This window comes from Peromyscus maniculatus, chromosome 1 (assembly GCF_049852395.1).
Source record: "Peromyscus maniculatus bairdii isolate BWxNUB_F1_BW_parent chromosome 1, HU_Pman_BW_mat_3.1, whole genome shotgun sequence".
Taxonomy (NCBI): Eukaryota; Metazoa; Chordata; class Mammalia; order Rodentia; family Cricetidae; genus Peromyscus; species Peromyscus maniculatus.
In genome coordinates, this window is record NC_134852.1 from 95,220,497 (window position 1) to 95,232,918 (window position 12,422).

Sequence of the window (12,422 nt, forward strand, 5' to 3'; positions counted from 1 at the left end):
ATGGATCATCTAATTAACTATTTACTGACAGCTTTAGCACCACGAACCTGGTACCAGCTCCTTTAGGTGGGTTGTGTCCACCCACATTCACCCTCTCTTGCTCACACTAGGGGCATAGATTTTTTTTTTTTTAATGCCAATGTGTAAGTCTCAGCAGCTTTCTGGACAGAATCAAGAGAAGACTTTTCCATGACGGTGAACATGTTTTATATCCATGCAGTCTACAATGGTGGTCACTAGATTTTGATGACTGTGGAGTATCTGCAGTGTGGCCAGTTAAGGAACTTACTTATTTTAAATTGTTCTTAATTAATTAAATGTCATCCACAAGTGGTCTGGACCAGCTCACTCTGCTCAGACAGTGTGCCTCCTCACCCCTCTCCAGAGCCCATTCCACCTGGCCCTACCCCTTGTCTTGAGTTCAGGTTGGACTTGTTTGTCTACTTCTGTGGCCATGCCCCTCTCAGATGGGGAGTTTGTCCTCCGGTCAGAACTTGAGAGGAAGGACAGTGGTCTTCTAACCCCCCAGTCTGATGCCTTCCCCAGGTTCCCTAATAGGAGGGGGAGGATTGAGAGCTTCCTGATGGCTAAGGGACCTAAGGATGAGGCAAGTACTGCCTTGCTTGGTCACATGACATGGCATCTTCTCTGCCAGTGGACCATTCCATCTGCTCTTCTCAGCACTCCTGTGGGATGGGAGCAAGGTGGGGTTCTGATATGTAAGTAGCTCTTGGGAACAAGACCAGGAAGTAAGTGGGGCAGACTTGGGTGATTCCGTCTTACTTTCTGTAGACAACTGCTTTAACATGAGACTCACTGTCCCAGAAAATGAACCAAGCAGACAAGACAATGACATCCTTTGTATGTTTAATATGGTACAGCAGGATTTTTTTCCAAACCAGAGCTGATGTCCTTGGCTCTGGGCACACCCCTTCCCAGTGCTCCAAAGGACACCTTCTAACAGAATACTTCAGATGACTCTCCACTTCTCTGACAGCGACTTCTTGAAGTGCATATATAATAAATAAATAGAAAATATACCTTTGTTCATGGTGACAACTACAAGGGACATTTACATACAAAACATGCTGTGCATACAATTCCCGAGAAAGGGCCAGCTATTTAGCCAACAGGAAGAAGATGAGCCTTTCAGGAGCCTTTGGATCAAAGGCGCCTGACTCAAGGGCAGTGCTGACGAACAGAAAGGACAAGAGCGACTTTCTAAGCAAGAAAGACATTTGTGCTACCAAGAAAATGCCTGGACATGGACTCCTGGTGAATGGTTTAGGAGAGAAGGCTTTCTCTACAGAACCCTGTACTGCTCACATATGTACAGCCTGGAGAACTTTCCAATAGGTATTTGCTGAAACGAACTGAGCCAAAGACATTCAACATTGACGGCCACCTGAAAGTGATCGCATCTTCAGTGGTTCACAGTGTGAGACCCTTGCATTAAAAACCCAATGAAACTTAGACAAGAAAAATGTGAGGTCACTTTTATCTCCTTCCCACTCATCTCCCCAGAAGAGGTCTTTCCTGTGATGTTGGCCACTGAAGCATCCCTGTCTTAAGAGGCTGAGATCCACAGACACCTCCTCGCAGAGAAGATCTATTCAGTGAGCAAGACCCCCTGAGAGTTGGCTCAACCTGGAGAGTGGACGCTGGGACTAAGGCTCCTTGGCACCACTGGGCAGAGAGGACCAAGAAAGTCTTTGAAAGAGTCTGTGGTTGGGAAGAAAAGGGGACCCATGCCATTCATGAACCCCAGGGAACCCCCAATACCTCAGAAGATTATTGAACATGGATGGTTTCCACTCATCTGGGTGTCTGAGTTATTTGCTCAGACAGCGTTCACAGCAGCTGAGAGACCCCGGGCCAGAGCCAACCACTCTCAGATCCCCACCAATGAAAAGCCAATTTGGCCCACCAGAAGCACATTGGCATATCTTGATGCTATCCATTGGGCATTCCAGCACCACTGTGGAATAAGGTAGCACCAAGAGGATTCCACAGTCATGAGTAGCCCGTGCCCAAGTGTGGCAGGCAGTGTGAAGAAGATGAAGGTGGCCGGGCTGCTGCCTAGAGGGGAGTGTGGAGTGTGCACTGGGGAGCAAAATGAAAAAGCCCTTTACAGAAGATCATTCTATCTGGCCCACCTCTCCCTTGCGCGGGGATATGCCCCCTTCCTGCAGCTACCTCAGGAGCACTGGACACTCCGGGCTAGCTGTTGAGGCAGTGTGATGTGGCAGTGGGTGCTGAGATTGGGACTCACAGACTCCGCCGTGTGGCTCTTTCCCATCTCGGGTCTCATTCTCCTCAGATATAGGTGCAAAGTTCTGGACTTCCTCTCCATCTCTGACACCCCAGATTCACCGTGGTGTGAGCATGCTCAGATATCCTGGAGTCTTCTTCGGCCCAGCTCTTGGCTGAAGTGCACCGAGACCCGTGGGAGAGCCTCAGATCTGTGAACTTCACTCCACCCTCCCTCTCTCAGGGTCAGAGGGGGCCGGCTGGAAACCAGCCCGAACTAGGTTCTGTGCATCGGAGCTCCGCCCTTGTCTCTCTGCTGACCCTACCATGCGTGGGTCAGCTGTGGAGGGCAAAAGGTGACCTGCAGTGACGCAGACGCTGCAGGTGGTGGCAGGAAAGCCTTCCCCCTCTGAGCCATGCCAGAGGCCACCTCATCTCTCTCTACCATCTCTGTCCTTCACTCCCGCCAGCACCCAGGCATCCCAGAAGAAGCCTCCCACCGTTCCCGGATGGTGTGAATGTCCCCTCCTTTCATCTACCACTGGTCAACTGTGTCATTTCCTTCTGGCCTCTCAGCCTGGTATCAGAGTGTACTGAGACCTGGCTGCCTGTCATCTGCTGACCCCAGGTCCCCAGGTGCGAGCTCTCACCTCTCCATCCCCTGTTATCAAGGGCACTCCCAGCGGAGACATCAGCTACAAAGATTACCTCTACTGCTGGACTCCAGGCACAGAGTAAAACACTGTGGAGTTCTGCCATCCCAGGGAGGTCCTCCAGGAGCCACCTAGTCCCCACTCCAATGTGCCAACTGGAGTCTCTCGAAAAGGGAGCCCCTCCAGAAGAGGGTTCCATCTCCTCTCCAGCACAGTCTGCCACCCTGGCCAGCTCTGTCTGCAGCCAGCTCCTAATCCCAAGAAGCCCTATCCTCGATTACAGGAGTCAAGATGGCCTCCCCCGCCATCTGCCACTTAATGTGTCTGCAAGTGGCTGTGGAAATCTGTGAGTGGTCCCATCATCTGGGCCACCGCCTACCTGGGTTCAGATTCCTGCCCGAGTGGCCGTTCGCTGCCAGCACTACCCAGGTCTCTTTGTATGGTCTCCATGCCTCTACTGACGAGGCACAGACAGGAGAGAAGCACCCGAAAGGAGGATGTAGCATCAGCCAATGCTGCCCGGGTGCTGCAGGTAGATTGGAGAAGGGCAGGTGGCAGCACCAAGGTCTTTGATATCAGTCCCTTAGCCCAGTGGGGCTGAAAACCAGGGGACCCGGCCATCCTGTCCCCGGCCGCTGTAGGAGTCCAGCCCGGGATGGTAACAGTGGCAGCTGTCCTTACAACTTCTTTTTCCTCACCACGGGGATGGGCACCACTTGGAAGATTTTGGCCTTGTGTTCGTCAGTCTCCAGGGTCACCCAGGTGGGTCGAAAGCTGCCTTTGAAGCCGACGAAGGCCAATTTTTCTGGAAAGTGAGGGATCAAGGGGGTGACAGTGAGGGAGCTAGTAGAGAAGTGCTGTGTGCCATGCCCTAGCACACCCCTCCAGCATCCTCTGCCCCAGTGGGGCATCCCCTTCCCAGCTCCCCTGGGCTCTGTCCCTCCCGGGTAAGCTCTCAGCCCAGCTGGCGCTGGGACTGGGCACCTTTTTTGCACGGGGCTTGTAGGCATCACTTGAGCCTCCCAGCCACCTCAGTAGGGTAGAGGCTCTGTAAGTACAGGCGAGCCATGCTCAGCATGAGAAAGGGTGGGTGGGGAGGGAAGAGTGCCAGCAGGATTCCTGCCTGCCTGCCTTCCAGCTGACCTACGGCCACCAGAAAGTCTCTGTAGCCTTTGACCCCACCTGTGAAACGGTGGCATTTTTCTTCAAGATCTGTCACTTTGTGGCTCTGGGAGGGAAGGATCTTCCCAGGACATGAATGACGTACAGTGTGGGCCTGAGTAGAACCCCAGATCTTAGGCTTCCATGCCTCATGGTCTCTGCCCTGTACTTCAGTGACTTGGAGGCCCATGTCTACATGCAGGACTGGCTCAGGCTGGAAGGCAATGCCCATCTATCACCTCTGGACAAGTACCACTTGACATTGGTCATTGTATATCTGAGCCTTTTGGCAATAGCATCTTAATTTAACAGATAGAAGCCTAAAAATAGCCCTGGGGATTCAGGGAAATGACCTTGACTCCCTCTCTCTACTGGCTGCTGTGACAGGCTTGTATCTTTCCGGATTTTTCTCTAGCTGCAGCATGGAATAAATATCTGCATCATGGGCTGCTGGTTTTGATGCTCATTATCATCAGGACACAGTTAGTCAGGACCTGGCTCAGGAAGGCAAGGGTCCACATCCAAGCAAGCGCCTCACTACGGAACTGTTGAATTCTTCCTCGTCTGTGGAGGGAACCATGCCTGCTACTCAAGTTATTTATGAATGCATGAGATAATTATTAAAAGTTCAGCAAGGTGCAAGGCTGGTAGCTATCATGGTAGTCTTCCTTCACACATCTGCTCCCTCTCACTTAAACCTCTCTGGGGCCTTGTTCTGAACAATCTATGACAAAGGAGCATCCCGTGGCCATGGATATTTATATCTGGCTAGCTTTACCCAGCATATCTAGGATGTCTGGGCTGGGGTTTCATCACAGAAGAGCTGTGTGACCTTAAACAAGCATGGAAAATCTCTGGGGTTTAATTCTCTCTTCTTTTCCTGTCTTAGAAGACAAACAAGAATTTTTCAAACTGTAATTGATGCTACAAAAGCAGACATCAGCTGGACTTATGAGGAGGATGCCGGCCCTTGGCCAGGCTGCATGGTCAGACAAAGGCAGTTTCTGATGATGCTCGTACTGCCTAAAAGGCCACTTGTGGAGGAGAGGGCAAAGAGCTTTAGAAGTGTTCTTCCAGTGTCTGGTCACAAGGGAAAATGAATGGGCTGTAGTTGGTAAGTAAGCGACACCAGGCCAGAAGGCCACCGGCTTTGCCGAGGATCCTAGGGCTGTATCCAAGCCTAGTGGGAAAGAGTGTCACAGATGCAGCAAGGATAATGGCATCTCCACACTGTCTGCCCCAGGTCTGAGGTCAGCTTTAACCTCACTCTGACTTACCTTTCAACTTGAGACCTTTGTCTGCCCCAAGCTTTTCCAACACTCTGGTCCATGGGCCTCTGGTGATGTATCTGCCCTTCGATGCCATAAGAACTATGGAACTGAGGAAGAAGAGACTGGTCAGATGACAGGAAAGAGAGGAAACTGAGGTGAGGGGGATGCGGGAGGGATGCTGGCCTCGGGTAGAACCTGCGGTGGCAGTGTCCAGGCCTGGCCAGGGGTTTGAGAAAGGATATCCTTCCCTCTGTCTTAGCCAACATACTCTTTCCCTTCAGTGACAAGTATCCCCCAACATCTGGCCACATCTGGTTTTCTTGGTCTTCTCAAGCCTAGACAGGGCCCTTTGCTTTTACACATTTGCCCACGAGCAAGACAGAGTATGTGTGAGGAGCATGTTATCTCAGGGTGCGATACCAGAGGACTCATAGTGTGACTTCTCACTCTCTCTCTCTCTCTCTCTCTCTCTCTCTCTCTCTCTCTCTCTCTCTCTCTCTCTAACATAAAATAGTTAATGTGGCAGTTTGAATGTAATTGGCCCCCATAATCTCATAGCAAGTGGCACTCTTAGGAGATGTGGCTTTGTTGGAGTGGGTACAGCCTTGTTGGAGGAAGTGTGTCACTATGGGGGTGGGCTTTGAGGTTTCCTATGCTCAGGATACTGCCGAGTGTCTCAGTCAATTTCCTGTTGCCTGCAAGATGCAGGACTCTCAGCTCTATTTCTCCAGCACCACATCTGCCTGCATGTTCCCTGCCATAATAGTGGACTGAACCCCTGAAACTGTAAGCAAGCCACCCCAATTAAATGTTTTGTTTATAAGAGCTGCTGTGGTCATGGTATCTCTTTATAATAATAAAAACCCTAACTTAGACAATTGCTCATAAAGTTCAATGCTATTTCGTTTTTTTGTATGTAGTTATGCATTTGTTTCCTTCCTTCCCTCCCTCCCTCCTTCCCTCTTTCCCTCCCACTTTTCCTTCTTTCTGATGATTTTTTTGAGAGGGGGTATTACTATGTGGCCCTGGCTGGCCTGGAGTTTACTAGGTAGACCAGGCTGGCCTCGAAACTGCTAGAGATCCACCTGCCTCTGTCTCTCCAGTACTGGGATTAGAGGCATACATTATCATGCCCAGATAATATGTGCTTCTTCATTCAAATAATCTCAACTGTGTTTGAGATAGAAGCCAATAAAAATGTAGTGATGGAGGAAGCCGAGACAGCTAGAAGGGAGCAAAGGGGGACTGAGAATGGGGACACCAGGGAGGAGGAGGGAGCAGCTACCAAACTACAAAGCCACCGTGAGTTCCTGACAGCATGGGGTCTCGGAGCCCTGCTGCAGGGGCTCTACTTGGGGTTCCTAAGGACCATGCTGCCAACTCACAGCAGGCTGATTTTGTAAGAACGGTGACCATGACCCATGCTAGGTTCCCAGTGGAGCCCATATTTCTCTCTCTTTCTTTTTCTGTGGACCTGTGTGTGTGCTGTGTGCATGTAGAGGGCAGGAGAGGATGTCAGACGGCCTGTTCCACCACTCTCCACCTTATCCCCTTGAGACAGAGTCCCTCACTGAAGCTTCTGCTAGGCTGGCAGCCTGCAAACCTGAGCAGTCCTCCTGTCTCTGTCTCTCACAGGTTACAGGCACAGGTGTGGCCGTGACTAGCTTCTTACACTGGTGCTGGGATCTGAGCGCAGGTCCTAATGTTTGTGCGGCAAGTGTGGAGCCAGGGGTGTGTGTTAGTGGTTTCTGTGGATGGCACTGGGCTTTGTACAGCCTAGTCTCCTCTCAGCTGCAGGAAATGTGTATGGCCCAGTCTGAGAGCATTCTGGGAAGGACACTATGTAGTCATTGCATTTCCAGGATGGCCTCTGTTGTGTGTCAACACCCTCTCTCATCGGGCAAGATCAGCCTGATTTGTCAATGGGAGACTGACCAAACAGTTACACATTATTTGTAAAGGCTTCCCAGAGGGGTTGCTCAGGAGGGCAGGGGTCAGGAGCCAGAAGGACCCAATTTGCAGAAATCTCGGTGGGGAGTGGACAGTCTGTTCTTTCTGCTGTGGGCTGTATTTAGTCCTTGGTGCTAAGAAAACAGTCCCCATCGTGGCAGACTCATGCTGGGCCAGACATGGGGAGTGAGCACCAGCCTCAGAACAGAAACAGGGTAGAAACTTCATGGGACATCCGACTCCCAACTCAATGGAATTCTGTAACCACAGACCACAGTCCAGACATGGAAAAACTGTATGGGATTCTGGAACTCACTATTACCCCCAATTTTGTTCCACTGGGAGCAGAAGGGAGGCTTGTGTGCAGTAAGGGCCAATGGGAAAGCAGCTAGGAGCTGTCTTGGGCTCTTTGAGAAGGCTAAAAGGCAGAGGCCCAAGGGATTGGAAAGGTGAGGCCCATTAATGAGAAAGGCTTCATTGCGAACGCATCCTTAGGGTGGATCCAGGCTCTGCTCCCAAGAGGAAATTTCCCCATTGTTCAGATGCAGAATAAACACTGCAGGCCTGTGGCAGTGAGCCCAAAGGAAGGTCATATGCTCAGGGTGGCATTTGGGTCAGCTGACATAAGTGGACAGGGAGATAGGCTTGCTTATCATGCAGTCTCCTGGTATGACTGGCAGGTCTCTCTCCCTGGTACATTATTTCCTTGACCACTTGCCTGCTGACATAGTCTCATACAGGTGGAAAGTCAGAAGAGGCTCCTAGAAGCTATTCTCAGTGTCTGTGGTGTGAGCTGCTGGGACCCTAGGGTCAGTGGTGGTCCTGGAAATGGGTGGGGAAGGGAAGAATAGCCCTAGCCTAGGTCTGAGCCACAGAACAGAAGCAACTCCCCACCCAATTGCTGTTTCCCAGGAGGCCAGGGAGGCGTTGGAGGATCTCATTCCTGTCTGTGTCTCCACTGCCAACCAAAGACTGACTGAGACCATCTATGTTTCTCCAAGGGATGTACAAAGGCTGCAAGGAGCCCCACACCCCACTTCAACAGAAGTCTGGGGGCTATTTCTCACTCCCAGCTTCTGTGCTCTGGTTCATTTCAAGAAAAAGTACCACGGCCAAAAAAGGCCTGAAACCTACTCATCTCTAGATGATAAATGTACTTTCCCAACTTGGAAAGTTGCATTCTTCTGTATGAATCTGCACAGGAAAACTAAAGTGTGGGGCTGGGGAGCTGGCTTAGCGCAATGTTAACATGCTTGTCTTGCAAACACAAGGACCTGAGTTTGACCCCCAGAACCCATGTGAAATAAAGCCAGGTGGTGGCACCTGTGTTTGTAATCTCTGTGCTAGGGAAATGGAGACAAGCACAAGATTCCTAAGCTTGCTGGTCAGCCAGCCTCACCTACTTAGAGAGTTCCAGGCCAATGAGAAAACCTTTTCTCAAAAAAAAAAAAAAGTGCCTAAAGAATGCCACCCAAGGTTATCTTCTGACTTCTACACACATGTGAGCACACCCATATACACCTGCATCCATTTGCTTTCACATACATACATACATACATGCAAATATCATGTGAAAGGAACACTGAGTAAATGTGGGAAGAACAGATACAAAATGTGACCAAGCAAAACCTGTTCTCCAGAATCGCACATGGAGTCCATTTCTCCCAGGACCATGAGAGGACATCCAGAAGGGCACTTCTCTCCACTCCTTAACTATTTACGAACCCCCAGATGTTACAGGTGCCACATGGATTGCACAGGCTGTTTCCCACCAACTTGTGGCTACAGAGAGTTTTCTATACCCATAGTACAGTTTGGGGGACTCAACAAGCAGAGATTAAGTCCATTGCGGAGCCAACGTCAAGAAGGCTGATTCCTTGATGGGGCATCCATCAAGGCTCCCAATTCTGGTTCAAGCAGTGCTCCAGTGGAGAGCAGTGGATGGATGGGAAAAGACATTGGGGAGGAGGACACAGATGTGCTAGACTTGGAAAGAGGTGAGGAGAGGCTACCGAGGATTCTAACATTTAAGAAGCTCAAACTAACTTCCAACATGGGAGATGGGAAGAAAAGAGCTGGTCAGGAAACTAGGTCATGGTGTTGGTGACCAACAGAGACAGAGAGGACACCAAGAAGGGACCAGGTGGGAGGGCAAAGGACTGTGTTAGACTGTGTTATAATTATGGAGTGAAAGAAAGATACTCAGCATTAAGCTCAGAATCTGGTCTAAACGTCTGGAGGAGGATGATTTAGAAAAATACAAAAGGGATGGTTGATCCGGAGGATTAAAAGATAAAAAGAAGAGACAAGGGGATGAGAATTTAGTTCCATGACAGACATCTAGATGGCATCCTCTAAGCAGCCATTGGACAGGACCGTTTGGGGTTTAGGAAAGAGATCCAGGCTGGAGCACTTCAGAAGCCACCAGCATTTGGATCCTATTGGAGGTGTGGGTGGGGATGAGATCATTGGGAGAGAGTATTGTGACGGGGGCAGAGGGTCAGGCAGCCTTCCAAGGTGTGAGCCAGCAGGCCTCTCCGCCCCAGTGTGACCCACATCCACAGCAGTCCTGCCTCCAGCATGAACAGCAACAGGCATGGAGGTCTTCCCATCCAGCAGGCACAATCCGTAGGCGCAGATCATCCCAACTGGCAAGTATCATGCGGGGCTGGGCATGAGGGACAGGGCCCTAGCCAGGAATCTGTTGTGTCATGGGACAGTTCAGAAGCTGAGACATAGACTCACTTGTCAGGGACAGCTGCCACGTAGTTGAAGAGCTGCCAGGGAATCCCCTGCAGAATGGCATTTCTGAAGCTCCCGTGGCTCACCACATGACCTCTGTTGCCATCAATCACCACTACCTGGATGCCATCTTCTGAACAAGGGTACTTCCTCCCATCCACCTGCAAGGCCAAAGCAACACAGGCATGAGGGATCCTGGGAGCAGCTGAAGCCCCAAGGTTCTCCTTCCTGTATGGTTCCTATGTAGACACTAAAGACAGAGTTACACAGTTACACAGCGACTCAGTTTATAAGACCCCATTACATCATTTCCCTGTGCTATACATAGGTTTGAATAGTGACCCCCCAAAAGATATGCCCACTAGGAACCTGTGAATTTGGCTTTATCAAGAAATAGTATTTCTGCTGGGTGGTGGTGGCGCATGCCTTTAATCCCAGCACTCGGGAGGCAGAGGCAGGCGGATCTTTGTGAGTTTGAGACCAGCCTGGTCTACAGAGCGAGTTCCAGGAAAGGTGCAAAGATACACAGAGAAACCCTGTCTTGAAAAACAACCAAAAAAAAAAATAAAGAAAGAAAGAAAGAAAGAAATAGTAGTTTTGAAGATGTCTTAGTGACATTATTAAAGATCCCATGGGAGGAACATCCAGAAAGTTTTGGGCAGGCACTAAATCCAATGATGGGGGTCCCTTGGGGAGAAAGATGAGAGATGTGAGATCAGAACAGAGGAGGGCCTCATGAAGATGGGACAAAGATGTCAGTGAAGTGACTCTAATCCAAAGGTCCTTAGAGCCACTGGAAGTCAGAGGAAGCTTGCTGGCTTCCCAAAAGGAAAAAGAATAACTTTTTTGTTTTAACCCACACAGCTTGTGGTGACTTATCACAACACCACCTGTAATAGTTGAACCTGACATGTCCCTACAGGCTCATGTTCTTAATGATGGCTCCCCACCTGGTGAGGATGTTTCAGGAGTATGTGGACCCTTTAGGAGGCAGAATCTAACTGAAGGAAGTAGGCTACTATGAGTTGGTCTTTCAAGGTTATTCCTGACCCCTAGTTTCCGCCTCTCTCTTGGTTTCCTGGTCCTCCATGAGGTCAACAGCCTCTGCTACATGTGCAGGTATGGTGGTGTAAATGAGAATGGCCCCCATGAGTCCATATATGTGAATGCTTGGTCCCCATTGGGTGGGACTGATTGAGAAGGATTAGGAGGTGTGACCTTGTTAGAGGAGGTGTGTCACTAGGGATGGGCTTTGAGGTTTCCAAAGACTCCTACCATTCCCAGTGCCTCTCTCTGCCTCCTACTTGTGGATCAACATGGAAGCTCTCAGATGTTCCTACCACCATACCTTTTCTCCATTATCATGGTCTCTAGCCCTCTGAACCTGTAAAGCCCCAAATTAAACACTTTTCATTTATAAGTTACCTAGGTCACGGTGTTTTGTCACAGCAACTGAAAAGTAACCATGACAGTGGGCCTCTCTGAACTGTGCTGGCCTGTCATACCTTCCTCACTACAGTGGACCAAAACTCTCTGACTCACGAGCCAAAATAAATCTTCCCTCCCGTAAGTTATCGGGTACTGTGTGCACAGTGAGATAAAAGTAGATAATGCACCCACTCCACCTCAGCGAGCAGCCTTGGGTCTACAGAGCCTTTGCTTACTTCAATATAAGCGAGGTCATTCCGCAGGTGGAAATAGTGCTGCCTGGAACTTTCCATCTTCACTTCCAGGAAGTGGTCTTTTGTCTTCTGAAAAACAAACCCGGAACAGTGGTGAGGCTGTGAAGTCCGGGAAGTCGTTTTTCCTCACGTGCCCTGTGCCTTGACCCAGAACTGAGTCAAGGAGCTGAGGAGGTATCCAGAGAGGAGTTCAGCTGGGTCTGAGCCTACTGGAGGCAAAAGGCCCTGCCTGCCATGGCCACTTACCAGCTGAGCTCCAAAGAGCTTCCTGGGCATTGGTACATCCACTGTGGCCCTCTCGGTGAACCTGGGGTAAGCAGTGGCTGTGCAATCACTGATGCCCGCATTCCTTGGGATCAGAGCTTTGATCTTGATCCTCTCACAGCCCTTCATGGAGCAGAAGGCAAATTTCTCCCTTTCGTTCTGGGCTTTTAGCTTCAGGAAGAGCAACCTACACACAGAAAGAACCTGGCTGTTGCTGTGGGACACTTAGAACCCCCTTTTCACCCAAATCAAACATGGTGGCACCCACTCATCATCCCAACACTTGGGAAGCAGAGGTGGGAGGGTCAGGTCACCTCAAGTTTAAGGCCAGACTGGTCTATATATTGAGTTGAAGACCAGGCAGGACTACCTAGCAAGACCTTGTCTCAAGCAAACAAATGAACAAACAAATCAAAAAAATCTCCTGGTCACCGAGGTTACTTCCCGAG

General features: G+C 50.1%; 1 protein-coding gene across 1 annotated transcript in view; it reads right to left on the reverse strand.

The window, feature by feature from the left end:
• Positions 1-850: 850 nt before the first annotated feature.
• Cemip (cell migration inducing hyaluronidase 1) overlaps positions 851-12,422 on the reverse strand; it is a 159,931-nt gene continuing 148,359 nt past the window's right edge. The window contains exons 25-29 of the mRNA XM_042278866.2: positions 11,956-12,160; positions 11,692-11,778; positions 10,031-10,188; positions 5,342-5,442; positions 851-3,708 (exon numbers count right to left, since the gene is read on the reverse strand). Coding sequence (XP_042134800.2) covers positions 3,581-3,708; positions 5,342-5,442; positions 10,031-10,188; positions 11,692-11,778; positions 11,956-12,160 — 679 coding nt within the window. The 3' untranslated portion in view covers positions 851-3,580. The remainder of the gene's footprint in view (positions 3,709-5,341; positions 5,443-10,030; positions 10,189-11,691; positions 11,779-11,955; positions 12,161-12,422) is intronic.